We start from the raw sequence: 27159 nt of genomic DNA, 5'->3' as shown, positions 1-27159 counted from the left end.
GTCCATTAATTACTGGAGCTTTGAGCATTGTTTGAAGCTCGCCCCCATCAAATGTATTAATTATTTAAGAAGGAGCCATATTTTTAAGTGGTGCTGATAATCATTTAGAGTTTTACTACTATAAACATAGAGGCATTAAATATAAATGATACTTACTAGTGTCCAGGATTGTTTTTGTCTTTACACCAGATTGATGCGATAAAAACAAGCTAGCAATGAATAAACTGGTTCATCTATTAACTCTTTGTATGAATAGCACAGTTTCACATTTCCTCCACTAAGTATCTACCAAGGGTGACAAAATATGGGTTAGGTTCTTAGCTTTCCATATGAATTTGGTTCCCTTTTCAGTATTATCCTGGGGATTGAATGAATTGGGACAGCAAAAACGTATGTGAGAGAGTTCTTATTCAAATTGCTTAACATGGCTCCTAGTCAATGAATATTCATTCCATCCATCCATCCATCCATCCATCCATACTGTGAGCCAAAGCTTGGGGTTATGGATTTTAAACAAATGGTACAAACTCTAGTATAGACAAACACAATATGGCAATTACTACATGGAAGAAAGTATGAAAATAGCATAGAGAAGTAGAGCAGGCATCTTCAAAGAGGCAACTTTTAGATAGGCCCTTAATGATCAATAGAAGTCCACAGGTAGAAGCAGGTTAAGCTGTATAGCAGGTTAAGTCATATATATCGTATGGTTAGTATATGCTAAATACAGTTGGGATGTAAAAGCAATGCTGAATGGGCTTCCTACCATGAGAGGCCCATGGTATGTGCACTTCTGACATTGTGGTGCACACACACTGCCAGCACCTGTGGTTTTCTGAATTTGCACCACTACCTTTCTACAAATGGGCTCAGGTGCCACCTCTGACAGCTGCCAGGGTCTTTTGAGCATGGGCCTCTCTGTCATGGAAAGGTCCGTCCTCCCTAATCTCATCCCCTCTATGGCACTCTCCAGTGTGTTGAGGGAGGGCATGCTTGGACGTGAAAACGTAGCTGAGAGTTGCTGGGGAATACCAGTGACTCGGTGACTCACAGACTGGCTTGATAGGTCACAATCAGAAACGAGAGGGTTCTTAGCCTCAGGACCAGTCATATAATTCCTAGAGGCAGGAAGGGTGAGCCTAGCCACAATCAGAGTCCTCACGGCCAGCCCAGAGTGGGAATCACCGTTGGCGACATAACGGTTATTGCAACCCACTCTCGTCTGCCATGGTTGCTTTCTCAAATATGAGAGTGCAGATGTTCAGCACCAAGAAGTGCAAATAAACCAGACTCTGTTGATAAGCATATTGTATACCAAGAATTGGACCAGAAGCTAAAGACAAATAGATGAAGAAGAATCATCTCCATCCTTTTTAGTACAGAAGATCCACAAAGGATCCCTTTCACATTTTCTTGTGCCTGAAGATCAATTTTTATTTCACTCCTGTAGATTATTTATTGAGGTAACAAAATGTATTAAAAAAGAGAAAAATCACTTATGCAGAAACAATAATTTTAATAATTTATTAATTATCAGAGGTTAAAAAAAATTTTTTTTTAATGTTTATTTATCTTTGACAGAGAGACAAAGCACAAGCGGGAGAGGGGCAGAGAGAGAAGGAGACACAGAATCTGAAGGAGGCTCCAGGCTCTGAGCTGTCAGCACAGAGCCCGATGTGGGGTTCAAACCTGCAAACTGTGAAATCATGACCTGAGCCAGAGTCGGATGCTTAACCAACTGAGCCACCCAGGTGCCCCTATTATCAGAAGTTTTTATTTTTTAAAATGGTGGGGTTTTTTTTTCTCTCAAATTTACAGCTACTATATTTTCTTCATTTTTGATTCAGAACTTTTCCCTTATATATATATATATATCAGTGCTCCCCTGTTTTTTTTTCAACTCTATAGTACTGTCTTCTCTCCCCATTTTTGAAAGGTATTTTTTTTTTACTAATGTGATTCATACGTAATAATTAACCAATTACTTCCATTAACCAAAAATTACTTCCATTTTTTTTTAACATTTAATCAAAGCATACATAACTGCCAATCAGACATCTATTCAGCACAAAATGACTACTGGTGGGGGTATTGACTTGCTACTGGTAAGTAAAAACTAAAGACATTTTGTGTTATTTAGCATTTACAATCTTATTGGAGACACACGTGCAATTTTTCAATGAATTTTTGAAAGTGTTAACAATATTCTGGGTAGTTTGATCATTAATTTTGAATTCCAGTCCCAATTTAGGAACCATGAGTCTCAGAGATCTACCAGCAATTTGCATATGGGAGCAATTTAATAACTATTCCCAATTTAATTTTTTTTGATATCTAAAAAGCCATAAAAATCTTTTTATGATTAAAAAATGTCATCTTAAATGTATCATAAGTTGCTTTCAAAAAGCTCTCGTACTCACTAGGACAGAGATAAAGAATGCCAGGTGGTTTCAAGGGTACCTACTAATGGCTATTTACAGACTGTTAAAATCATAGCTGTATCATGTTAAAACAAACAAATAAGCCAACAAACATACAGCATGGTCCTATGCCTGTCCCCACAGAATACTACTACATTAGTCTCAGGCAAGCAATCCAGAGCAACAGTATTCATTTGGGAGGGATTCAGAAAGCCCAACTATTCTTTTTTCTTATGTATACTTGGAGTACTGCAGATAGCTCATATTGACTTTGAAGAATTCTCTACATACCAGTGCAAACCTCACAGATGTGTTTCTGCAAGTAAATTAAGAATGCAAGAAACTTATTGTTAATATCCAGCAACCTTATTAATATTTAGTTATCTAAATATTATAAACCTAACTTAAATATAAATCATTATAAGTATTATGAATCTCACTTATAATTTTATTTCACTTACATTTTTATTGTGCTGTTTATTGAAGTAAGAGCTTAGGGGCACCTGGGTGGCTCAGTCGGTTAAGTGTCCAACTCTTAATTTTGGTTTAGGTCATGATCTCAGTTCATGAGTTCAGGCCCTGCGTTGGGCTCTATGCTGACAGTTCAGAGCCTGCTTGGGATTCTCATTCTCTCTCTCTCTCTCTGTGTCTCTGTCTCTCTCTCTCTCTGCTCTCCTGCCCTGTGTGTTCTTCCTTAAAATAAATAAACTTAAAAAAAAAAGTGAGAGCTTATATATGTGTGTGGTTACATATAGTATATTCAATAAATTTTTGAGAAATAAAATTATATTTGATAATGATCTTTAGTAAAACTTATAATCATTTATGCAGTATATTCACCCCATAAATTTGTGTGTTTTGAAAGTTCAAATTTCTGAAAGCAAGGGAGACATCCATGTCTGTATGGTAAACTGCATTTCTCTTGTATATGAATTTTTCCTTTATGTTCAGGTCTTTCTAGCAGTCATTTCTAAAGCTTTTTTTTTTTTAGAGAGAGCGAGAGAGAGTGAGTTGGGAAGAGGGGCAGAGGGAGAGAAAGAGAGAATATTAAACAGGCTGCATGCTCAGTGCAGGCCTCACGAAAAGCTTGATCCCACGACCCCGAGATCATGATCTGAGCCGAAATCAATAGTTGGACGCTTAACCAACAAAGCATCCAGGTGCCCCACTGCAGTCACTTTAGTTATTTGGGGCATCAAGTCACTCAGAGTCCTGTAATGGGAGGACCTACTGTGGTAAGACCTTCTGAGTTTTCAGAGGGAAACTGAAATCCACATTTTATACTGGTTCTCTTAATTTTAAAAGTTAGATCATCTTCTAAAAAGAAAAAAAAAAAAGAGAGAGGTCCAAATTTTATGAATCAGCCACCAGTTTAAGACATCTACCTAGGGGCACGTGGGTGGCGCAGTCGGTTAAGCGTCCGACTTCAGCCAGGTCACGATCTCGCGGTCCGTGAGTTCGAGCCCTGCGTCGGGCTCTGGGCTGATGGCTCAGAGCCTGGAGCCTGTTTCTGATTCTGTGTCTCCCTCTCTCTCTGCCCCTCCCCCGTTCATGCTCTGTCTCTCTCTGTCCCAAAAATAAATAAACGTTGAAAAAAAAAATTAAAAAAAAAAAAAAGACATCTACCTAGGTTAGAATTTTTAGACACAAGGTTGGTGGGATATCTGTTTGAGACTCACCTGAGAATTCATTAATACAGTGACATTCATTACTCAGGAAATTCTGGGCATTATTAACCTACCCTCCCTGATGATTTTAACGAGCAATCTAACTTTAGAAATTACTGCTGAAACCTAACATGCTTGAGAATCACCTAAGGAGATGGTTAAAATACAGATTCTTGGGCCTTATCCTTAGATATTCCTTCTTAGTAGGTCTAAAAGAGGTTCCCTGGAATCTGTTCTTTTCAGATGGACCCAGGTGATGCTGACACAGGTGGTCCTTGAACAGGGGCCTAAAGGGCTCACGCCGTAGTAGCACAAACAGCATTTCCACAGGTCGTAGGTATGGGACCCATGTGGAGCAAAGTGGGGTAGTGGCTAGAGCATGGGCAATGAAGTGAGCCAGGCTGCACAGTCCCTTTCTCCACTGCACACCAGCTGACCCTATGAAGCCTCCTCTAGCTGGGTTTCCTCGTCTATTAAATGAGCACATTTTACCTCATAGCAGATTTAGTGACAGAATTACATGAGACAGCAATGTACCTAAAGTGTCTCGGGCAACATCTGGCACATAGTAGTTTGTTAAGAAATATTACTGTTATTAACATCTTCAACATAACACTACTCTAAGTCTTTGAGGCTGGGTAAGATGTTTTATAATAGTATGTTAGATGATGACAAATGCTTAGTAGAGACTGAAAACCACAAAGGGTTAAGAGGAGAGAAAAACTATTTCCCAAATAGGGGGGTTGGAAAGTCTCTCGAGAGAAAGGGAAGGGTTTGTGGAGCTTGAAAGATTGGGGAAAGCTCTGAACGGCATTTCCAGAAAGGGGGTTGAGTAAGATAGTAAGGTGCAACACAGGTTCTAGGAACATCAAAGTGTTCAGTTTGCTGGGGAAAAAACAGCATGCTGAGGAGGGGTAGATGACAGTGGGACATGACTGGAAAGGCAGGCTAGAGTCTCACCGTATAGGGCTTCAACATGAGATCTTGCCTATTCTGGGTGTGTGTGTGAGCATGTGCAGATGTGCATGCGCACATAGTTGTGGTCGCAGTAGTAGGACTAAGGGCTTCCAGGATCTTTGGAAAGAGAGATCTGCTGGACTTTGATCAAGATGTCTCAGTGAATTCACATTTGGACATACCCTTTCTGTTTCAAACATATCAATGACAGAAAAATACAAAGAGAGAAAATGACAATAGTTAGGTCCCCAAACAGTATCAACAACTCTGTCAGAAGCAGAAGAGAAATGCAGAGCTGTGGCCAGTGCTGAAACGGTGAACAGTAGCTAGAGTCCATCTTCTGGAGGCTGATGGGAAATAAAGGACTGTGCATCAGGCAACCAGAGGCAGGACTTACTTGAAGTCCGGGCATGGGGCAGGGCTCAGGCAGGCATGCTACTGCTCTGCTCCTTTTATAAAAGCAGGCTGCAAAAAGAGAGAGAGAAACTATTCCTAATATACTGCCTGAGTTACATATTTTGGCAGGCTGTGGAACTAGGGAAGGCGTTCCTGGATTAGAATGGTCTTTGACTGGATCTGGTCTAGGTCCAGTATCACTGCAGTGCAAAGCCCTAAATGCCATTATAAGGCTGGCTTTTTGAACTTGGGATGTTGTAGTGTTAGATAGAAGCAAATACAGAAATTATGACTCAAGAAGAGAGCAAAAGAAACCTAAGAGAAAGACATAGAAACAATAAGAGGCACCAAAAATCTCACTCAAAACAAGTCTGCAAGTCATAATGTGAAAAAACCATCAAGATATATATTGCTAAGGAAGAAGCCAACAAAACAATTAAAACATCAATTTATGCCACAAGAAATTGTTTCTATGGAAGATTCAGAAGCAAACTTCAAAATTAGTATGCTCAGGATGTTCAAGAAATAAACAGAAGTGTGCCTGGCAGGCTGAGTCAGTAGAGCATGAGACTTTTGATCTTTGGGTTTTAAGTTTGAGCCCCAGGTTAGGTATAGAGATAACTGAAAAATAAAATCTTAAAAAAAATAATGCTGGGGGCGCCTGGGTGGCGCAGTCGGTTAAGCGTCCGACTTCAGCCAGGTCACGATCTCGCGGTCCAGGAGTTCGAGCCCTGCATCAGGCTCTGGGCTGATGGCTCAGAGCCTGGAGCCTGTTTCTGATTCTGTGTCTCCCTCTCTCTCTGCCCCTCCCCCGTTCATGCTCTGTCTCTCTCTGTCCCAAAAATAAATTAAAAAAAAAAACGTTGGAAAAAAAAAATTAAAAAAAAAAATAATGCTGAAGAGATAAATAAAAGGACATTATTGATTTAAAAAAATTTTTTAAACTTATTTATTTATTTGAGAGAGAGACAGCACAGGCAGCAGAAAGGCAGAGAGAGAGAGAGAGAGAGAGAGAGAGAGAGGAGGGAGAGAGAATCCCAAGCAGGCTCCACGCTGCCACGTGGAGTTAGATATGGGACTTCATCTCATGAACTGTGAGGTCATGACCTGAGCTGAAACCAAGAGATGGACGCTCAATCAATGGAGACACCTAGGTGCCCCAGGACACTGTTTATTAAAAAAGAGGGGTACCTGGGTGGCTCAGTCAGTTAAGCGGCTGACTTCGGCTCAGGTCATGATCTCGCAGTCCATGAGTTCGAGCCCTGCGTCAGGCTCTGTGCTGACACAGAGCCTGGAGCCTGTTTCAGATTCTGTGTCTCCCTCTCTCTGACCCTCTCCCGTTCATGCTCTTTCTCTGTCTCAAAAATAAATTAAAAAACGTTAAAAAAAATAAAAATAAAAAAAAAAGAAAAATAGGGTCATGTGGGTGGCTCCATCAGTTGAGTGTCCGACTTTGGCTCAGGTCATGATCTCGTGGTTCATGAGTTTGAGCCCCACACCCGGTTTGCAGCTGTCAGCCTGTCAGCACAGAGTTTGCTTCAGATCCTCTGTCCTCCTTTCTCTGTCCCTTTCCAACTTGTGCTTTCCCAAATATAAATAAATTTTTTTAAAAAAAGAAAGAAAAAAATTATGTAATGACATAGGCAAAAATTAAAAACAGTACATATGTTTAAAACAAAACAATAGTTATTTATATAAAAAAATTTGATTGATGGGATACATGCTAGGCCACATATAGTTGGAGAGAGAATTTGAATTTTTTTTAAGGTAGGCTCCACACCCAATGTAAGTCATATGCTATACCTACTGAGACAACCAAGCACCCCTAGAAGATGATATTAACACAAAAAACAGCACAGTAAGATGGGGGCAAGGGGTTGGGGAGGAGGAGGGTATAAAAAAGTGCAACACAGAAGATAGATTGAGAGGCTCCAACATGTCTAACAGGAGTTAGCAGAGGGGATTCCATAGAATATATGAAAAGAGAATAACAGAATTTTCCAGTATCTTCCAATAAGATGTGCACTTCTGGAATAAATTTTTACTTAGTTTGTAGTAAAAGTATATTAGCAATAAGAGAAAGCCCTAAAAGTCATGAGGAAGAAATGGCAGTAGACATCCAATAGATTTTTCAAGTGTTCAGAGAAGATATCATCAACATGAAATTTTATATCCAACTAAACTATCATTCATGATGAGGCAAAATTTTAATTATTTTCATACAAATAAAGGATGGTTTAGCAATAAACAGATCAAACTCACCTCTTAAAAAAACAGATTATTAACATGCGATTGTCAAACCACCAAACAAATGCATTCTTGGGCATTTACTCCAGAGAAATGAAAAACTTATGCTCCTACAAAACTTGTTCATGATCTTCATAGAACTTTTATCTGTAACAGTCCAAAACTAGAAACAACCCAAATGTCCTTCAACAGGCAAAAAGTTAGACAAACTGTAGGACATCTGTACCATGGAATACAACACAACCATAGAAGTAGCAAACAATTGATACACTCATGGATGGATCTCAAGGGAATATTGTTGAGTGAAAAAGGCCAGTTACAAAAGGTTACAAACTTTATAATTATCTTGAAATATTAAAATTCCCGACACAGAGAACAGATTAGTTATTGTCAGGGTTTAAGAAAGGAGAAAAAGGCAGATGTGGCTATAAAGGGATAGTGCCAAAGAGGCTGGTGGTGATGGAAAAATTCTGTATCATAATTCCATTGGTAGCTATAACAAATTTATACATGTGATAAAACTGCAAGAACTACACACAAACGAATGTATATTAAAAAACTGGTGATCTAAGCAAACTGTATAACTGAATAATCTCAATGGACTATATCCATGTCATTTCCTGGCTTTTATATTGATTATAGTTATATAAGACGTTACTGTGAGGGAAACTGGATGAAAGGAATGTGGGACCTCCCTGTACAATTTTTCTTCCTTTGCAACTTCTTCTAAATCTATAATGATGCCAAATTAGAAGCTAAAAAGGGATTATAGACTGGATTAACACACACACACACACACACACACACACACACACACACACACACAGTCTAGTCACAAGCTGCTTATAAGAAACCCACCTAAATCATAGAAATCCTATTGAATCAAGTGAGCAGCTGAAAATAAAGAGATCAGAAAAAATATTGCCAATATTCATTTTAAAAAGCTGTTAAAACTTTATTACTATCAGACAGAGCAGATTTTAAGATAAAAGAATTAAAAGGAAAAAAAGACACTGTCGTAATATTAGAAATAATCCACCAAGATAGAACATTGTCAAGAATAACATAAATAAATAAAACTTGGCGTCTAACAGAGATTGTATTTTTTAGTACATATGCCACATTTATAAAAACTAGTTAAGGGTAACATCACAAAAGAAGTTCTAACACAATTATTTCAAGGAATCAATAATATGCACAGCCTTATAATGCAATCAACATAGAATCCAAAAATGAAGATAATCAAACTATCCATTTGTTTGGAAATTTTAAAATACTAAGTGAATCATGGGTTAAAAAAAAAAAAAAAAAAAAAAAAAAAACAGATCATAGGGGTGCCTGGGAGGCTCAGGCAGTTAAGCATCAGAATTTGGGTCAGGTCATGATCTCATGGTTTGTGAGTTTGAGCCCCAGGTCAGGCTCTCTGATCTCAGTGCAGAGGCCACTTTGGATCCTGTCTCCTCTCTCTGCTTCTCCCTGGCTCGTGCATGCAAATTCTCTCTCAAAAACAAATAAACATCTAAAAAAAAGATCACAATAGAGATCACAAAATATTTAGAACTGGAAAAAGGGTCACCAGATAAGGCTGCTCAGGTTGTGTACCACACAACTGTAAAGGATGCACTGACATAAGACTATGATGTTAGTGGTGCCCCCTAGAGTTTTGTAGAGTGATATGCATAACTCTGCAGCAGCATTTCCCACATCAAAACTTCTGCAGATACAATTATGGATGGGCAAAGTGGGAGCTTTCAAACACTAAATGCTTTCATGAAAATATACTAACAGAATTTTTAACTCAAGAAGGTAGAATGAGAAGAGCAAAGTAATAAAGATGAGAGCAGCATTTATTGAAATTGGAGTTGAAATAAAGGATCACCAAGACCAAAACCTTTTTACTTAAATACTGCCTAGTCAGTAAAATAAGACAGGGAAAGGAAATCAGAAAGGCAAAGGAAATCAGAAAGGCAAAAGATAAATCTGTATTTCCAGACTATGATGGTCTATATGGAAGGCCCAAGATAAACCACAGAAAACCCATTTCATATGAGAGAATTCAGCAAGTTTGTTAAACACAAATTTTATATATGAATCAGTTACATGTATATTAACCAATGAGAAAAATGTAATAGAAAAAAATTTGCATTCACAATAAATTCTAAGAGCGGCTCTCAATAAATCAATAAAAAATGATACTTCTGGGGAGAAAATTACATGGCATTATTGAAGAAGCTGTACCAAAGCACACATGACTAAAGGAAAGATAAACTATGTTCATGGATGGGAAGAACTCAGTTCTATGAAGATAATAGTGCTCCCCAAACTAATTTCTAAATATGATGCAATTCTATTCAAATTCCCATTTGTGTCATCTCTGGAATTACAGCAAGCCAATCATAAAGTTCATATGGGAAAGCAAGACCATAAGAATAATTAAGACTATTTGGAAATATAAAGTAGAGCAACTACTCAACCAGATATCAAGTATATCAAGAATACTTAAAACATGTGGAATTAGCACAGTGATAATCAAATAGACCAATGGAAGAAAACAGTCCAAGAAGAGACCCACACATACATAGATCTTGAGTATATAAAAAAATGTGACCTTAAAAATAGTGGGAAAGACAAGCTATCCAATAAACTGTGTTGGGACAACTGACTACTAGGGAGGACAGTAAGACAAAATAAAATAAAAACTAGATCTCTACCTCATATTTTACACAAAGTTAATTCTGGGCACATTAAAGACCTAAATTTGAAAAGCAAGGTTTTCATATGTTTGGGAAAAAGCTAAAGGAAGATATATTTTATGATATATAGAACAGATAAGAAAGGATTCCTTTTATGATATATAGAATAGATAAGGAAGGATTCCTTAAAGAAGCTACAAATAAATACAATGTACAGCATGATACCTATAGTTATTAATACTGTATTGAATATTTGAAAGTTGTTTAAGAGAGTAGATCTTAAAAGTTCTCATTATAAGAAAAAGATTGTAACTATGTATGATGATGGATATTAACTGGACTTTTATTGTGATCATTTTGCAATATATACATATCAGATCCTTATGCTGCACACTTGAAACTAATCCAATATGTCGATTATATCTCAATTGAAAAAGGCTACAAAAAGCAAAAACAAATGGTAAAATATTAATGAATGTGGCTACCTCTGTGATAGAAAAGATACGTAAGTGAAACAAAAACCCAATTATCTTTTCTTTTTTCTATCTTTTCTATCTATCTACCTATCTATTTACCTATCTATTGAAGAGAACGCTTCAAATCAAGAAGGAAAGACATACATCCCAATGGGCAAAGGACATGAATAGGTACTTTAGAGAAACAAAAAATTCTTAATCTCATTGGTAATCAGAATGCAAATTAAATCAGAATAATGACAGAAATTTAATTACCGTATTGATGATGATATTGGGAACCCTTAGTTACTGTGGATAGGAATGTAATTTGGCACAGCCACTTGGAAGAACAATTCGGCTACTTCTAGAATTGAAAAGTATTATTCAGAAATATATGTATAAGAAGACATGTAGAAAAAAACGTTCCCTCAGCATTGCTTATAACAAATATCCATCAAGTGGAGAATGGAGCAATAATTGTGGGGTTCGTTATATAATGAAATACTACAGATCAGTAAAAATGATGATCTGGGCTCTGGATTCCTTAAGGATTCCAGAGCTACATGAATCAAAATAGAAATCTGGAAAACATAATATGGAGCAAAGAAAAGGTAAATTAAGGTGTCTTCTAATACTAAAAAGCCTTATTCTTTTCTAAGATAAGTTTCTGCAACTACCTCTTTGAAAGAGGAAGTTCCTGGAAGTTATAATTAGAAATGATACTGTTACAGTATTCAGGGACCCCGATCCTTTTTGACATGGGTTGTCCTGGACAAATGCCAGCACATGTGGTTATCCAATTTGGCCTACAATTTCTTGTAGCTAGGACTAACAAAAACTTTTTTATGATTTTAAAAGAAGTTGCTCATTACAAAAACCCTACCCTGACCATGACTATCAAGAACATACTAAAGACTACATGCTGAAACTTTTACTTTGGTATTCTTAAAACACTTAAAAACATGCGCGAATTCATTTTTAAATGTCCATTTCCTGTTCTTTTACTCTACTTAGTCTAGTCCTCTGAGTTTGAAGCTAGCCATATTAAACAAAAGGGAGAATCTGTTAATAATCCAGGCTAAGAATCTCTGATAAATTATCAGCTTCTGCTCACAATAAAGATTTGTAAGAAGATAGGAATTTGGGCACCAGATGCTTCTTCGCATTAAAAAGAAAATCTGCATAGAGCCAGCATGAAAGATAAATACCCTATAATTTCAACAGTGCTTCTGACTTTGCAGTGATAAAACTTGCAATCCCATTCCTAAAACTGGTAAATAGGAACCAGCCCTGGATGAAACCACTCTTGGCAATCTTGAGAGGGATGTTGGTGAGAAGGCATTGCTAACCATTAAGAAGGGACTTTCAAGAAATATCCAGAAGGATCAGATTTCCTCCAAATTCATAATGGGTCTACTTTATGTAGAAGGGGTTATCTTGATAATAAATGACAAGCATTTGTATAGTGCTTTATGGTGTACAGATGCAATCATTTCACCAAAAAAAGCAGCAGTGAGTAGTGGAAAAAATCTGGACTTTGGAATCTGAGGTGTGTTTACGTCTCTGTTCTATTAGTTTCTAGCTGGGTGATTTTGTGTAGTTGTTGACTTCTGTTCTCAAAGAAGAGTAGTAAAACAGGAACAGCTCACTTCTTGTCTAAGATTTGCTGTGAGGATTAGAAACAACATGTGTAAGGTGCTCTGCTCATAGAAGACAAAAGAGGCAGCTATTATACTAAGAAAACCAAAGAGGTAGCTATTATAATTGAACACACTAATTAAGCAAGTATCACATTTGTTTGTTTATTTTTAAGTATTGCTTTTAATACAAACTATATTCCAGGCATGATGCTAAGTGCTAGGAATATAGAATGAAAACAGACGTGGCACTCTGGTTGTGGGGCATCCAAAACAATTACAAAATAGAGTGAATGGAGATCTGTGTAATAAGCAACAGGAATTCAGAGGAAGAAGTGTGAGTCTGTCTGTGCAGACTTCTCAGAGAAGGTTATCTTGAACCAAGACATGATGCACTCATCTGACACAAGAACCTGCAAGATAGTCACTGGTGTCCACGTTTTAGAGTCAAGGAAGCAAAGATCCTAGTAGACTTGCACGTTGTTATTAACTAGGGATTCTGCCAACATGCCTGTTATTCTGCTTCTAGGTGGTAGAACCCAGAAGACTGGATTTCAAAGTTCCACATCTTTGAACTGTGAAAACGTTTTAAACCATGCACAAGTTCATGTTTCAATCCTCACTCATTCTTCCACCCCCTTAGTCCCTTGAATTTGAAGCTAGTAATATGAGGGGAGAATCTGCTAATATTCATTTTATTATACAATTACTATTACTAGTTTTTATTAATAAGGCATCATATTATTTTGCCAAACGTGTCTTAAGTAAAGAACAAAGTTCATTGCTCTAAAAAGTTTTCATTTCTCAAATTCCAACAATGTCCTTGGAAGGATTAAATTACCCAGGACTTTAGTTCCAAAAGAGGTAGTAGGGCTCCTCTAAGTGAAATCTTCTGTTTTGTATGGTTGAAGTCAATTTTTGTTTACCCATCAGATTTAGAGACTATGTATAAGTCTGAGAGAAGAATTTCAAACTTTTTAGGTAAAGTTAACTATAAACACTCCCAATTCTAGAAAATCAGACGAAAAACGTTGAAGAATTTCCTGGCATAAGCATTCTCCAGGGAGCAGGTGTCCACCTGGTCACTCCACTTTGTCAGATCATCATTATGTAAGGCCTCACCGGCCTAGACAGAGGACTAATTGTTTACTATTTGACTTTGGTTTGATCTTGGGATTTGCAGTAGATAAAATAAAGGGAGTGACTTGAGTTTGCTTCCTCTGACATCTCTCAAGATACCAAAGGTCATAATGGCTCCTTTTGTTAGTAGATCAAAGATTTTAAACTGTGGCTTGGTACTGAATTCACATAGCAGTTATTGCTGACATGAGGAAGGCCTTTTTCATATAATCTGTAGATCCAAGAAGATCATATCTGAGAAGAGGTATTTCCCAATAAGGAACCTTCACTTAGATGACTTTTGCTGATGTAAACACAGATGCTTTAAATGATAATAATTTATTGATACCGTGTGTCAGACGTGCTAAGTTCTCCACAATAACCACTGCATTTAACCTCTCCCAACAATCTTTAGGTAGACCATCATTATTTCAATATTACCAATGGGGAAATTGAGGTGATATAAGTTGGCTAAGGATGCAAATAGAAAAGAAAAAACTGACCTCAAGTCTGCAGTCTTTACCACTAGGCCACACCACCTCCGTAGTAGAGAGCTAGTTTTGAACGCCTCCCGTTTTTCTCTGTTGCTATTTCATGCATTACTCTTCCAGACCCACATCCTAAGACTTCCTTTCCTGTGTGGTACAGAGTGACAAGTCTGGAATCAAGAAACCTGGCTTGCAGCATGGGCTCAGACTCCTTGCCACTCCTTAGGCACATTAGCCACGTTGTGCATCTAGTCATGTTCCGTAAAATTACTGTAACTTTTAACATTACAGGCAAAAATACTTTCTAAATAAAGTTCTGCATGTAAATCAGAATGGTGGTCGTGGGGGGGATAGGGGAGACAGAAAGTCATTATTTAATGGGTGCAGAGTTTTAATGCTGCACGATCAAAGATCTTCCAAAACAATACGAATGTACTTCATGCCACTGAATGGTACACTTAAAAATGGCTAAAATGGCATATTTCGTGTTGTATATATTTGACTACAATTTGTGAAAATAAAAGAAAAACTCGGTACTTTAGAAAAAGAAGTCCTACGTAGACAGCAATACTGACGTAATAGTTATTTTCTCTTAGGCCAAACAGTAGACAGAAAGGAGTATTTCAGGTGTGCTATCAATGACTATTTATTACCAAGGCAGACAAAATGATACACAGCTAGAATGTGGCCATGCTCCATAGGGATTAGGCAGAACTGTCCAAGTTGAGGTCAGCATTGTCACTCAGGTCACACTGACCTTTATGCATGGCACAGAGCTCCGTGTCCCCCCAGCGAAGCTGGGAGAATCAAAGTATGAGCTACTGTGGGCCAGCCGTCTTCCTCCAAAGTTCAGGGCACCCAGACACAGCATGCGTAACACAGCCCTGACGCAATAAAAGGTAATGCGCATGCTTTACTCTTCTAGGAAATTATTTTTATGCATCACAATGATGACATTTTTAGATTCAGTTGAAAAGGATGCTTCCCCCCGCCCCCGCTGCAAAAAAAAAAAAAAAAAAAAAAAAAAGAAAAAAAAGATACCTGATTTTGAAACTAATGTAAAAGTGGTATTTCAAGAATTACTGAAATCCGTGGCTGTGTTCTTTTCCTGTGTGTAGTATCCAAAAATTTCAGTGCGAGCCCTGACTCCGCACGATTATGCACAAGTCACTTAACCCCTTGAGTCTCAATCTTCTTATCCAGAAGGGAGAGGTAGACACGTTGCAGGTTCGTTTCTATGGTAAAATTCTAGGATTTGGTTTCCTTTCAGGACTGAGGCCAAAGTTTCTGTCAGAAAGCTGGGTAGCAGAGGGTGTGGGGGGTTAGGCATGGTGTTCCCTGCTGGAGCTCTTGGTGACCACATGCATGGTGTCCCAACTCTTTTCATGCCTCCGATCACTGTCGGATTTGTGTAACATGAGGATTGAGAAAGGCTTTTTTTTTTTTAAGTGTTTTTTTTTTTTTCCTTTATGTTTAAGTAATCTCTACTCCAACATGGAACTCAAACTTACATCCCAGAGATCAAGTCGCACGCTCTACTGACTGAGCCAGCCAGGCGCCCTGAGAAAGGTATTTTCTTTGACAAAATAGGCTAGACGAGACTAATGTGTGTGTGGAGCATGCATTGGTTCAGTGGGAAGAGGAAAAGGAATGGAAGAGAAGCTGTGGCCAATGCATCATGCAGTGTTGGGATGATGTGTTCTGTATTAGACTTTCCACTCGATGCATTCCACCTTTTTCATTAGTGTCCCCTGGGTCCTAAGTGTGGTTCTGCATCATATTGATGCAGATACTTTCTCTCTTTGGAAAGACTGTATGTTGCCAGTTCATATGCTGCCTAGGACACTGGCTTTGCACATAGTAGACACTCAACATATATTGTGGGATTCACTCTTTCTCACTGACGAAAGACCTTTAAACTTCACGTTTGTTCTTGGTTCCTGTCATGAATTGTTCTATTTGGAATTTAACTCTCTTAACCAAACACGGCCAGAACTCAAGATTGGACTCACTGGATCTTAGCAGTAAACTAGAAAGAAGGTTTGGGGCACCTGGGTGGCTCAGTCAGTTGGGCGTCCGACTTTGGCTCAGATCATGATATCAGTTTGTGCGTTCTAGCCCCGTGTCAGGCTCTGTGCTGACAGCTCAGAGCCTGGAGCCTGCTTCAGATTCTGTGTGTCCCTCTCTGTCACTGCCCCTCCCCTGCTCATGTTCTGTCTCTCTATCTCTCAAAAATAAATAAATATTAAAAAAAAAAAAAAAAAGGAAGTTTAATGAATTCCTCAGAAGTGAGTCACTGAGTGACTCCATTCTAGAAAACACATCCCAGGAGTTCACTAGAATGTCAGATCTACACTGACCACGTTAACCATGTAGCCTCTTTGGAGTCTGGACTAGCACAGCCACTGCATTCTGAGATTTTAACAGTGCGGGGGGTACCGCTGAAGCGGAGAGAAATACCGACCAGAGCAGTCAGGGTTGACATCTTTTTCCTTGCTGGTGAGTCCCAGTTTGCCAGGCCAATACAGCTCTGAAAAATCATCTCACTAAACAGCAGTAGTTAGCAAAATGACAATATTAGTATTAACAACTAAAAAATAATAAATATTTTTTAAGCATAAGCTACTCAGAAATATGCCTAAACAAATGCTATTTAGGCAATTATATTCTCGTGCCAGTAGATAACAAATGATAATCACTTCTTCCATGGCTGTAAATACGTATTGATTAAGTTCAAACTTAGAACTCCAAAATGAATTATATCTGGTCATTGCTAAACTGCTTTGCTCACTGAAAGAAAAAAAATCCACACAACACCTATTATACTGCATTTAATTAAGACAAGCATCAACTTTATGTGCCATCATTTGCTTCTGCCAAATCTCTATGGTGTAAATATTGAACGGTGGCATCCCTTGAATGCTAATCAATCTTTTCTGAATTTCAAATGATTACATAAATTTTGGGAAATGCTTATTTGCCAGCATTACCCTCAGCTGCATATATATCAGTGAGGCATTAGTATGAAGATATGCATAGTTATTTGACAAGTGTCTAGTGAGTGTTTTTCTAAATTAGAATATCATATATGAAAAGGTAAAAGCAGAGACTGAATGCTAATTACAAGAAGAACCCTGGGATCTCTCCTCTGCTTATCTGACTTCAGGAGGCACAATTTAACCAATGCACTTGGGTGACGATGTGAGATGCACACTGCATCGCTAGACAGGCCAGTAAGTGCGAGTGTGTGAGCGGATGTAGGAGTGTGGCACATGCACGTCTGTGTACATGTACAAACAGAAGCGTTTGCACAGGGGAGTGTATGGTCATACTTAGAGGAAGGCTATAAGAAAGCAGATACTGTGACCAGCCTCAGAAAGGACTATTACCACATAATGGGAAGGCTGTTTTCTGCCGTGTTAAGACCATCTTTTAAGCAGATACCAGGTAAACAGAAGTTGGCGATATGCCGACTGTTGTGCTGGTTTCAAAACTGAATGTTTACATACATACGCTGGCACGCACAGATAGAAATTTGTACTGTTTTTCCACCTTTCTGAAGTTTTTCTGACACTTCTGGAGGGAGGCAGTCAACTAAGGAATGGGTCCAGGCACTCCTATTTCACTTTCTAGGTTAGCTGGAGATTTGCTTTATAGCAAACTATACCTGCGCTATCATTCTCTGATTTATAAAGTGAATGGTCCATTTTGCTTTAGGCACTGCAAACACAGAGTTTAACCACTGTGATCAAATCTCTCTGTTGGATTTGGAAACCTCTTTTGTTAACTGGATTTAATGTTGCAAAAAAATGAAAGGTAAATTCATGTTTCCCTTTGTTCCTGTTGCTTTGTTCTTTCTTGGGGCTCCTGGGTGGATCAGTCACTTAAACGCCCGATTTTGGCTCAGGTCATGATCTCACAGTTCGTGAGTTCAAACTGTGCTCTGGGCTCTGTGCTGACAGCTCAGAGCCTGGAGCCTGCTTCAGATTCTGTGTCTCCCAATTAGGGGCCAAGATGGCAGAGCAGCATGGAAGTTCTCTACTTCTCTCATCCCGGATTCTATGTCTCTCTCTCTCTCTGCCTCTCCCCCATTCATGCTCTCTCTCTCTCTCTCTCTCTCTCTCTCTCAAAAACAAATTAACATTAAGAAAATTAAAAAAAAAATTGTGCTTTCTTATCGCACCCTTATACCCAACCTCTCTGCGAACAGGGACACTTATGATGGTAGAAAGTCTCAGACCCAACAAGCTGCTGGGCCTCTGGAGAGCTGGGCAAAAAAAGAAAGGGTATCCTCTTTGTTTTTGTAACACCTTACATTTCCTTCTCCAACAGTGTACTCCAGGACATTTGCAGGTGACTCTGGAAGTGCTGAGGGAGCTCCGGACACCAACTGTGCCCCCATGCACACACCCTCTAGGGGTCTGGAGCTCAGGAAAGGCAGGCGCAGGAATCCTGACACAGTCCAGGCCACAACAACTTTTCTTTCTCAAAACCACTCCGTAACTGGCCAATCATCAGGTGACCCTGCAAAACTATTTCCTCTGCACAGGAGGTGGGATTTTGAAAAGTATGGTCACGATTTACACTGCAAAGCCATGCTACCGTCCGGACTTGGGTTCACAGGTGGAACTGCAATTTAATCAACCAGTTTTCACCCTCCTCTGCACGATTAGGCTATGCTGCCCAAGGGGAGCCAACAACCAAGCAGGTGGCATGAGGGGAGGATGCATGGTGAAGTTTTTTCTCAGCACAGGACAGGACAGGACAGACCAACCTTGGTGGTCACTGCGTAATAGTCTTTCTTATTGAGCAAAACAGCAAGGAGTCTTCCCTTCAGGGGCCCTGACTGAACCGCCATGCTTTCTGGGCTATGTTAACACAGAAGCCTCTACAAGTCTCTTAATGACTCCACGTTTAATATTCATACAGGTCCTTAGAGTCTCTTATCAAGTGAGATGTGAGATCACTAGTTGCTCTGCAATTCTTTGCCCATTTATAAAGCCTTCATTTTTCAAATGAAGTGTATATATATGCCAGTCTTCACAGTGATGAGAGAGTTCCCATTATGTGATTGCTTGTGATCAAGTCTTAAGCTCTGCACAGAGGTGCTGACTTGAGCTTGGGTCACATGAAACCTGTCTCCCTGTTGGCATTGTTGCTTGACCAACTGCTTTGCAGGGAGCTTTGACAGTGCATCCTGGCTGGGTTCTGATATTGAAAATCAGGAGGAGAAATGATATTCTTAGGAAAGGAAAACAAAGGATAGATCTTTATTTAAATAGTAAAGCAGAATTACTACACATAATTCAAATAAAGAAAAAAAATACCTGTTACATCAAAAACTAAGCCTACTGGAAAGCTAATTGCTGAAATTAAATTTTCCCACCTAAAAGACTGAACTCATCCACACTTTCCAGCTCGTAAATGCAGTGCAATTTTATTTACTATTAACAATGTCAACATCATAATGCACAAACAGAGTTATGGCGGGCCCCTTCAGCAGAGTGGAAGGTTCTACCTGAAGGTAGAATTTACCAATTCTCCCCACCAAGGAGCTTCATCTCCTGAACTTTAAAGACACATTTGGCTCCTCTTTTTCTGAGGGTTTTTAATGCTGACGACCACCAAAGGGAAAGAGTATGATCACCAAGTTACTTTTGTTCATTTTCTCCTTTTAACATTATAAGGAGCGAGCTCAAGTAGATAAGAAGAGAGACAAACAAACAATGAAGGCTTATGATCATTTAGCTTTCCTAAAGTTCAGTAAATAATCCAGAGAAAATGCTAAACCTCTAGGCAACAGTAACTATAAGAAGGAATTCTTTGGTGAGGTAGGTACCAAGGTTATGAGGCAAGTGCTTTCTACAAGCTTCCTGAAGCTGAAACCCAGAGCTCACCTCATCATGAAACAAACAAACAAAAAACAACCTGTGATATATTTAGAAGCCAAGGGAAGTAAAAAGCTTTATTATTAGTTAGCATTTTCATTCAATAAAGATGGGAAATTCACATAAAGCAGTCCCCTGTTTACACATGAGAGTTTGGTTTTCTTTTTGGTCTATATTCCTTAGAGAATTTTCTATTTTGTCTATATAGATGGCGCCTTAGTATGTATGTAGTATTTTTAAAATATTGGTTGATGAGTTCAAATGACTGTGAAGAAGATACTGTGCCGTTGCAGAGAAAACACAGCCTAGCATTTGGGATTGTTAGTTCTAGACCTGGCTCTGGTCCTATAATGTTGAATAAATCACCTAGTTTTTACAACTCCAAAATGGGAGGGAGACGATGTCTTAGGTCCCTTCCTTCTCTAAGAGGGAAACTGAGTGATTTCCCACCTGAAGATGTTTTATTATTAACACTACCAAAGAAAAGCACTCCTGCCACTTCCTTCTCTGGCTCATTTTGGTATCAGACACTCTCAGTGTCTCAGTTTCAAACAGAACCGAAATACTGATCATCAGTACTTAATTCCATTTATTATTTTATTCACAAAGGAAGACTCTGTTTAGTCTCTAATTTCCTTACAAAAACCCCTTTCATAATGTGAAGACTTACAGCTTTACTTTCTAAACTAAAAAAGTATGTCACATTCTCTAATATTTATCCATAGGATCTATTTTCTAGCCTCTCTCTTAAAATTTTGTGCCTGCATTTTTATTATTGTTCTTGCTAATTTTTCTAGTTCCCATTACTTGTTTTTTTTTTTTTTTTAAACTTAGAAGTTGGAAGGTAAAGCCTTCTTTCATTCACGAATGCAATAAATATTTATTAAAAACCTATATTATGTCAAGTGGTATGCTAGGAGCAAAACAAATATACTTCCTGTGTTCATGGACATTCTAGTTTATTAACCTGATAGATAAGAGGTCTTTGCTTCACTAAAAATACTAGAACAACCGTAGAGCACTCTTTGTTTAGTTTAAGTCTCAGACATTTCACCAACAGCTTGGATGGTAATTTACATTAGAGGTAATACGTTTAACTCTTCTAAAGTAAAGGAGTTGGGGCGCCTGGGTGGCTCAGTCAGTTAAGCGTCCAACTTCATGAAGCTCACTCAGGTCACAATCTTTATGGTTCATGAGTTTGAGCCCCACATTGGGCTCTCTGCTGTCAGCACGGAGCCTGCTTGGGATCCTCTGCCCCTTCCTCACTCCCATGTGCGCGTGCTCTCTTTCAAAAATAAACATTAAAAAAAAAGAATAAAGTAAAGGATTTGTGATCTGACACTAGAGAATGCCTGAACCAAACCTGGAGATGAGGCAAACAGCCCTGCAGCCAGCTTTGTTCTTGAATTAAGCACGTTCAGCACTTCTTACCAAGAAGGCTCAGGCGGCAGTTTCGTGAAGGGCATCTGATGGGCAGTAGCTTTCCCTGTTGAGCCTCCCCCAAGGCAACCACAATGCATCTTCCCTGGGGCAAATGCCTCCATGCGGATAACTCTTGCCTGGGATGTGGGGTGGTATAATCAATGCCTCATTCAAAATTTAGAAATTTGGTGTGAAGCAAAGAGCTACCACGATGAACAAAGAATATGACTTTGTCCATCCATTTCAGTTGTAGACAAGATTCCATCAATGTCAAGGAGTTGTACAACATTCCTCAACTAGTGTTAGTTAACATGGGCTGAAAGCCTATGATTTTGCATTTGCTTGGAACAGACATGCATTTATCACCTGGTTTTAGTCATTACTATTCTTTTTAGATTTTCTGCAAAGTTGCTTTCCCAAGGAGCTAATAAATGAACATTTCCCCTCATACACTGGGAGAATGCAAACTGGTAATAGAAATAACTTAATTTTGAGGAGGTGTCAGTTAGAGAGTTCTCTGAAAAAACTAGTCTCAGAAAACTAACCTGCACCTGAGGTATGACTTTTAACTAAACTACCTCCTACTACATGGTACAACCCACTTTGGTAAAGGCTTTGTTTTCAATTTAAAATTAAGAAAATCCATTTATGCATCTATTTCATCAGTAACATTTTGTTAAGTCTCTACTGTGTACCAGGCAATGTGCTTGAAACCGGGGATACCGGGAAAAAGTAAAGGACAATTTCTAACCTCAAGTGAGACCCAGTCTAGAGCATGTCTCCACAGAAACACTGCAGGGCAGAGCAGAATCTTCCACCATTTCAGCGCACTCAGCCTACACTTGGGGTAGATATTAGCTACGTTTTAGGCTGGGAAAATCCCTTCAAAGAGAATAACAATCTCTTTAACTCAGCTGAATATAAAAGAGTGCTTTGAGAAATACTGGCTAGCCAGAGAAGAGAATAATTGACAACAAATCAAGGGCAATTATTAGGGAAAATAAGAGGCAATAGGTCTCTAGTACTTTCTCTTGCCACCTGGGAGGTAACAAGAGTCCAGCAGCATCTAGCCATTGAATCTTGAGGCTAAGAAAATCCAAAGGCCAGAGAGTAACCTCTTAGTTGGCACATTCTGGTGACTCATTCCTTTGAGCACTTAACCCATACTAATATTCCTGATGGGCTTGGACATATAATGACACCATTCAGGATGCTGTAGTTAAAAACCAGGTCAGCTTCCCAGTTCTGCATTTGTTTTCAGGAGATCAAGTTTGTGGGAATTCATGTCTTTGGAATGCATGCAGTAATGACGTTATTTGAGGGTCATGATTCCACACACATCTTCTACGAGATTTATTTCTGCATTGTTGGTGAAAGACAGAAAATTCCCTTTCATTGGTCACTTTCATTCCCTTTTAGAAGGTGGGACTACAAACCGATATATAAACATCAAAAATTTTATTTTATCTTCTCTTGAGTCATCAGTTGTAAATGGCCAACTTAGAATATCTCCTTTTCTGCCAAATTATCAATGGGTTCAAATTATGTTACCTCATGGAGGAGGATATATTTTAATTTAACAGTGTTTTAAGAAAACATTACAACTAACTAGCAGACTGGGCTCCCAGAGTCTACTACATTATATACACAAAAATATCCTGAGAGAAAGGGCATTTTTTACTTTTACTTTTATTCAATCAGCTTAACCAATTGATATCTGCTCCTGGATATAACTTGAGGAAGAGAAAAAAATAATCAGGCAGCAGAATGGAGAATTTTTAGCCAACTATACTTTTAAGTTTAGTCCTGTCATTAGCTTCTTGTAGAATCAGGAATCAGCTTTAGTGAAGAATGACTTTTGGGAGGAGGATGGTTGCTACTGGAACTTGATTTGGCTCAACTAAGTGACTATTGCTCCTCTAGATTTTTCTTTTACAAAATTTTTTTTAAATGATTATTTATTGTTGAGGAAGAGAGAGAGGCAGAGGGTGAGCAGGGGAGGGGCAGAGAGAAAGGGAGACACAGAATCTGAAGCAGGCTCCAGGCTCTGAGCTGTCAGCACAGAGCCCAACACGGGGTTCGAACTCATGAGCCATGAGATCATGACCTGAGCCAAAGTCGGACGCTTAACCAACTGAGCCACCCAGGCACCCCCTCCTCTAGAGTCTTCTATTCTGGTTCAAGCACCCTGAAACCTGGGACTCATGTGGGACTTCTTCCTCCTAACTGTCATTATCCCATGGTTTGCATCCTATGGACTGTTAAAACCACCCCCAAATATACTTTCCATCCTTGTTCCTCTCCAGTCCACTTTCCGTATCACTTCCAGAAAAGCAAATCAACTTACATTACCCACCTAACTCCTTTTTTAAAGAATATGGCTATACTTTCTAAATGCCCAGAGAATGAAGACCATGGCACCTATTTTTGTTAATCACTGCATCCCCAATGCCTATCTTAACACCAGAAACATAGCAATGCTCAGTACACATTTGTTGAATGCCTTAAGACTTTCCATGACTGGGCTCTTGCCCACCACTCTGGCCATAACTGAGGCTCCCCTCAAGCCATACTGATCTCCTACTAGCTCTTGAACTCATCTTGCTCTCACTTGCCTTCACGCTTTTGCATCAGCCAATCTTCTGGCTTAAAATGTTGTGCCTACTTGGGCTCACATCCTACTTGCCCTCACCAAATCTAGGTGGGAAACACTGTTTCATCTCCCAAGAGAATACTACTATAATCCTCTTTCAGCACTGCCCCTGACCACTGATCAGTCCACAAAGTCCTCATTTTCCTCCAGGATCAGAGAGGCTCAAGGCTGGACTGGGATCAAAACATCCGTTTTCAGACTTGATGGGGCTGGGGTGGGCTGGGGCTTGCAAGGCTCATGAGGGTTTGAGATAGCAGGTACTGACTCTGGACGCTGCTGTGCCTTTCAAAGGTGGCTCTGCTAGGACTTCATTCCCAGTACAGGAGTAACAGGTGTTCGGGGTTAGTCCAGGTACCTAAAGGTTAACTGGCCCCATACCTCAATAAAACTGCCCAAAAAAGCTTATTTATTGTTTCTCTGGAGGAAAATGTTTTCCATATGCAAATTGGAAACTACCTGCACTTTATTGCCAGTTACTGTTTCTTGCTTCTTCAAAAATAAACTCTAAGCCAAAACTCTATGTACCTCTGACATGAAAGCCATGCTTTCCTTTTTTCCCCTTAAGCAACAAACAGGTGTAGTTTTAAGGGACACTGAGCTCGTTATTCAGTGGCATCTAGGTTCAGTACACATTTGTTGAATGCCTTAAGACATTCCATGACTGGGCCCTTGCCCACCACTCTGGCCATAACTGAGGCTTCCCTCAGGCCACACTGATCTCCTACTAGCTCTTGAACACAATCAAATAAGAGAGTGTGCGGCTGAGGTTCTGGTAAATATAGGGCCCAATGGTTCAGGATGGTAATTTGTAAGGTTCAGAGGTTACAAGCACTTCAGGACCACCATCCCACCCCCTACTTCCATTGTACTGGCAGAGAACATAAGAATTTTGAAAAACGGTGAAGGAAAGCCTAAAAGGGAGGAAAACGAAACACAGTTCATGGTTAATCTCTCCATCTTCAAATGCAATGCAGTTATTCACCTAATTTAAAATACGATTGAAGTGACAGGGCTCTCTTTAAATATTTTGTCCCTAAGATGCTGTAAGATTTCTTACACATACATTACCACGTTTTCCATTTAATTACTGATCAAAAGGCGCTAGTCAAAAAGACGAAGATCTTGCCATAAACCAGAATGATTTGTGAGATTACAGCATGTAGGCCTGTGCGATCTTCCTCTTGATTTTCTAAACACTGTTCATGGGTAAAAGATGTAGACTTACTTGAGTAGAACTTTCCTATTTATAGTGGTTAATACAGAAACCACACAGGATCCAGTCCTGGCGTTGCAAACCTTTGAACACCACATCTATGAAATTCTGTTGTCTTTTTAAATTTTCAGTAACATTTCTCTTTGCTATATTTATCACATTTTCCAAAATATGAAAACGTTCTTTTTATTTTAAATGTTGACTACATGTGAAAAATTAACTCTGGTTCTATTACTTCAAACTATCCCTTTATTAGCAACAGTTGTGCAGTGCTGTCACGAAGAATTTTAAAATGAAAGTACCAAATTTGGAGAGTAGACACATCTGTTTTACTTTGCAGTTTGTTTTATTGTTTTATTTCTTCGGCTATGAATTCACAACTATCTTATAACTGAAGACTAAAGAAAAAACATATGTTGGTAAATCTGATTTCTGCAGTGTTTTCACTCGGGGGAAGTTGCCTCCCTCAGCTGTCTGCCAATAAGTAATAAATGGACTTGGCAAAAAGTTTATTTAAGTTGGCTTTATTAAGCCAACAAAATACAGAAATCTAGTATGGGACAGGCAGAAAAATCTGTTCCTTTGAAGTCAATAAAAATCCATCTCCTTAATCCTTTTTTTATTCCAAGCAGTGGTGATTTTTCTCAACTGACTCACTGAGAACCTTGATTTAGCCAATCTGTCTTGCTTAGTTATCTTTCTTCTCCAAAGCTTTCCTAAAGAAGCATCCTTTCCCCTTGACAACCATCATCTTTTATACTTGCATAGTGATGCGTCTGGTTATAAACATTCTCTGGTTAATCCTGATAGAGATTTAAGAAACAGGCTTTTAATTACTATCCATCATTTACAGTAAAAACAGCAGTAGCTTGCAAGCTGCAACAAAAGGCGCATAGAAATCATCAATAGCAGAAGGATGGCTCCAATTCGATACCATACGTCCTTCCTAAGCAATCTCCATTCAACCTTCTGACACAGTTTTATGTAACTGCTGCTTACTCATTATGTCCATTATGAGAGAAAATTCAGGACTCCAGTCTAATAACTCCTTTCCCACCCCTAACCCACCTACTAACAAGCTATGAATCATGCAGAAGGATATACATAAAAATATATTCACGCTTGAAGATTTCGTGATTTGAAAAGAAGGGCATTACCTTGGTAGAACAAAAACATGCATTGACTTCAAGACACTCTGAGACTGGCATCATATAGTAACATTTGGCTGTATGTAGTATGAGAAAGGATTCCTTACCTAAACTAAAGAGCACCAAGAATTTCAGACACACAAACTCTCGTTGATCGAACTGTAGAGAGCGAAGCTTTGCCACTAACTCCTGTGCGTGACTCATGAGATTGTTGAGGGTGGCCCCGGCTTGTGATGCTATTATGGAATAGTCCACCTGCAACACAGAATGACAGTTTTAGTGACTACCAGAATCAGAAACATGCATTTTAATTGAAACTTTTAAGAATTGTGGGTAAAATCAGATTCCACTATAGATTTACAACAGAGGAGACATTACCTGTGAAAATAGTTGGACACATGCTATTATTTTGCAATGTATCATAATTACTCTGAAAAAAACCTAATCACTTTGATAAGTTTTGTAGGGAACAGATTTTTTGCCTACCTAAATTTTATAGGTATATACCTTCGTCTTTTTTCTATTGTGACACGACATTACCAGGTAGGCTAAAAGTTTTAACTCTCACAAGTAAGTTTAAAGAAAAATGTACGATCCATACGAAGTGAATCCAGAATAGCATTCTGTGAGCACGTGATGATATTAACCAGTGCATGAGGAAAGTGAAGGCAGAGATAGGTTTCTATTTTCATTTTATTAAGAGACTGTATTTTAAAGTAGTCATTGTTCAAGAATGCATGCTTGTGGATGATGAAG

The 27159-nt window shown here is 38.9% G+C and overlaps 1 protein-coding gene across 3 annotated transcripts in view; it reads right to left on the bottom strand.

Annotated features, from left to right (window-relative positions):
• Positions 1-27159, bottom strand: part of NR5A2 (nuclear receptor subfamily 5 group A member 2) — a 121951-nt gene that overhangs the window by 27202 nt on the left and 67590 nt on the right. For all 3 annotated transcript variants that reach the window (XM_047841551.1, XM_047841552.1, XM_047841550.1), the window contains exon 6: positions 26511-26658. In XM_047841551.1, the coding sequence (XP_047697507.1) occupies positions 26511-26658 (148 nt within the window). The remainder of the gene's footprint in view (positions 1-26510; positions 26659-27159) is intronic.

Source organism: Prionailurus viverrinus, chromosome F1 (assembly GCF_022837055.1).
Source record: "Prionailurus viverrinus isolate Anna chromosome F1, UM_Priviv_1.0, whole genome shotgun sequence".
Classification (NCBI taxonomy): Eukaryota; Metazoa; Chordata; class Mammalia; order Carnivora; family Felidae; genus Prionailurus; species Prionailurus viverrinus.
This window is presented reverse-complemented; position numbering and strand designations above follow the sequence as displayed.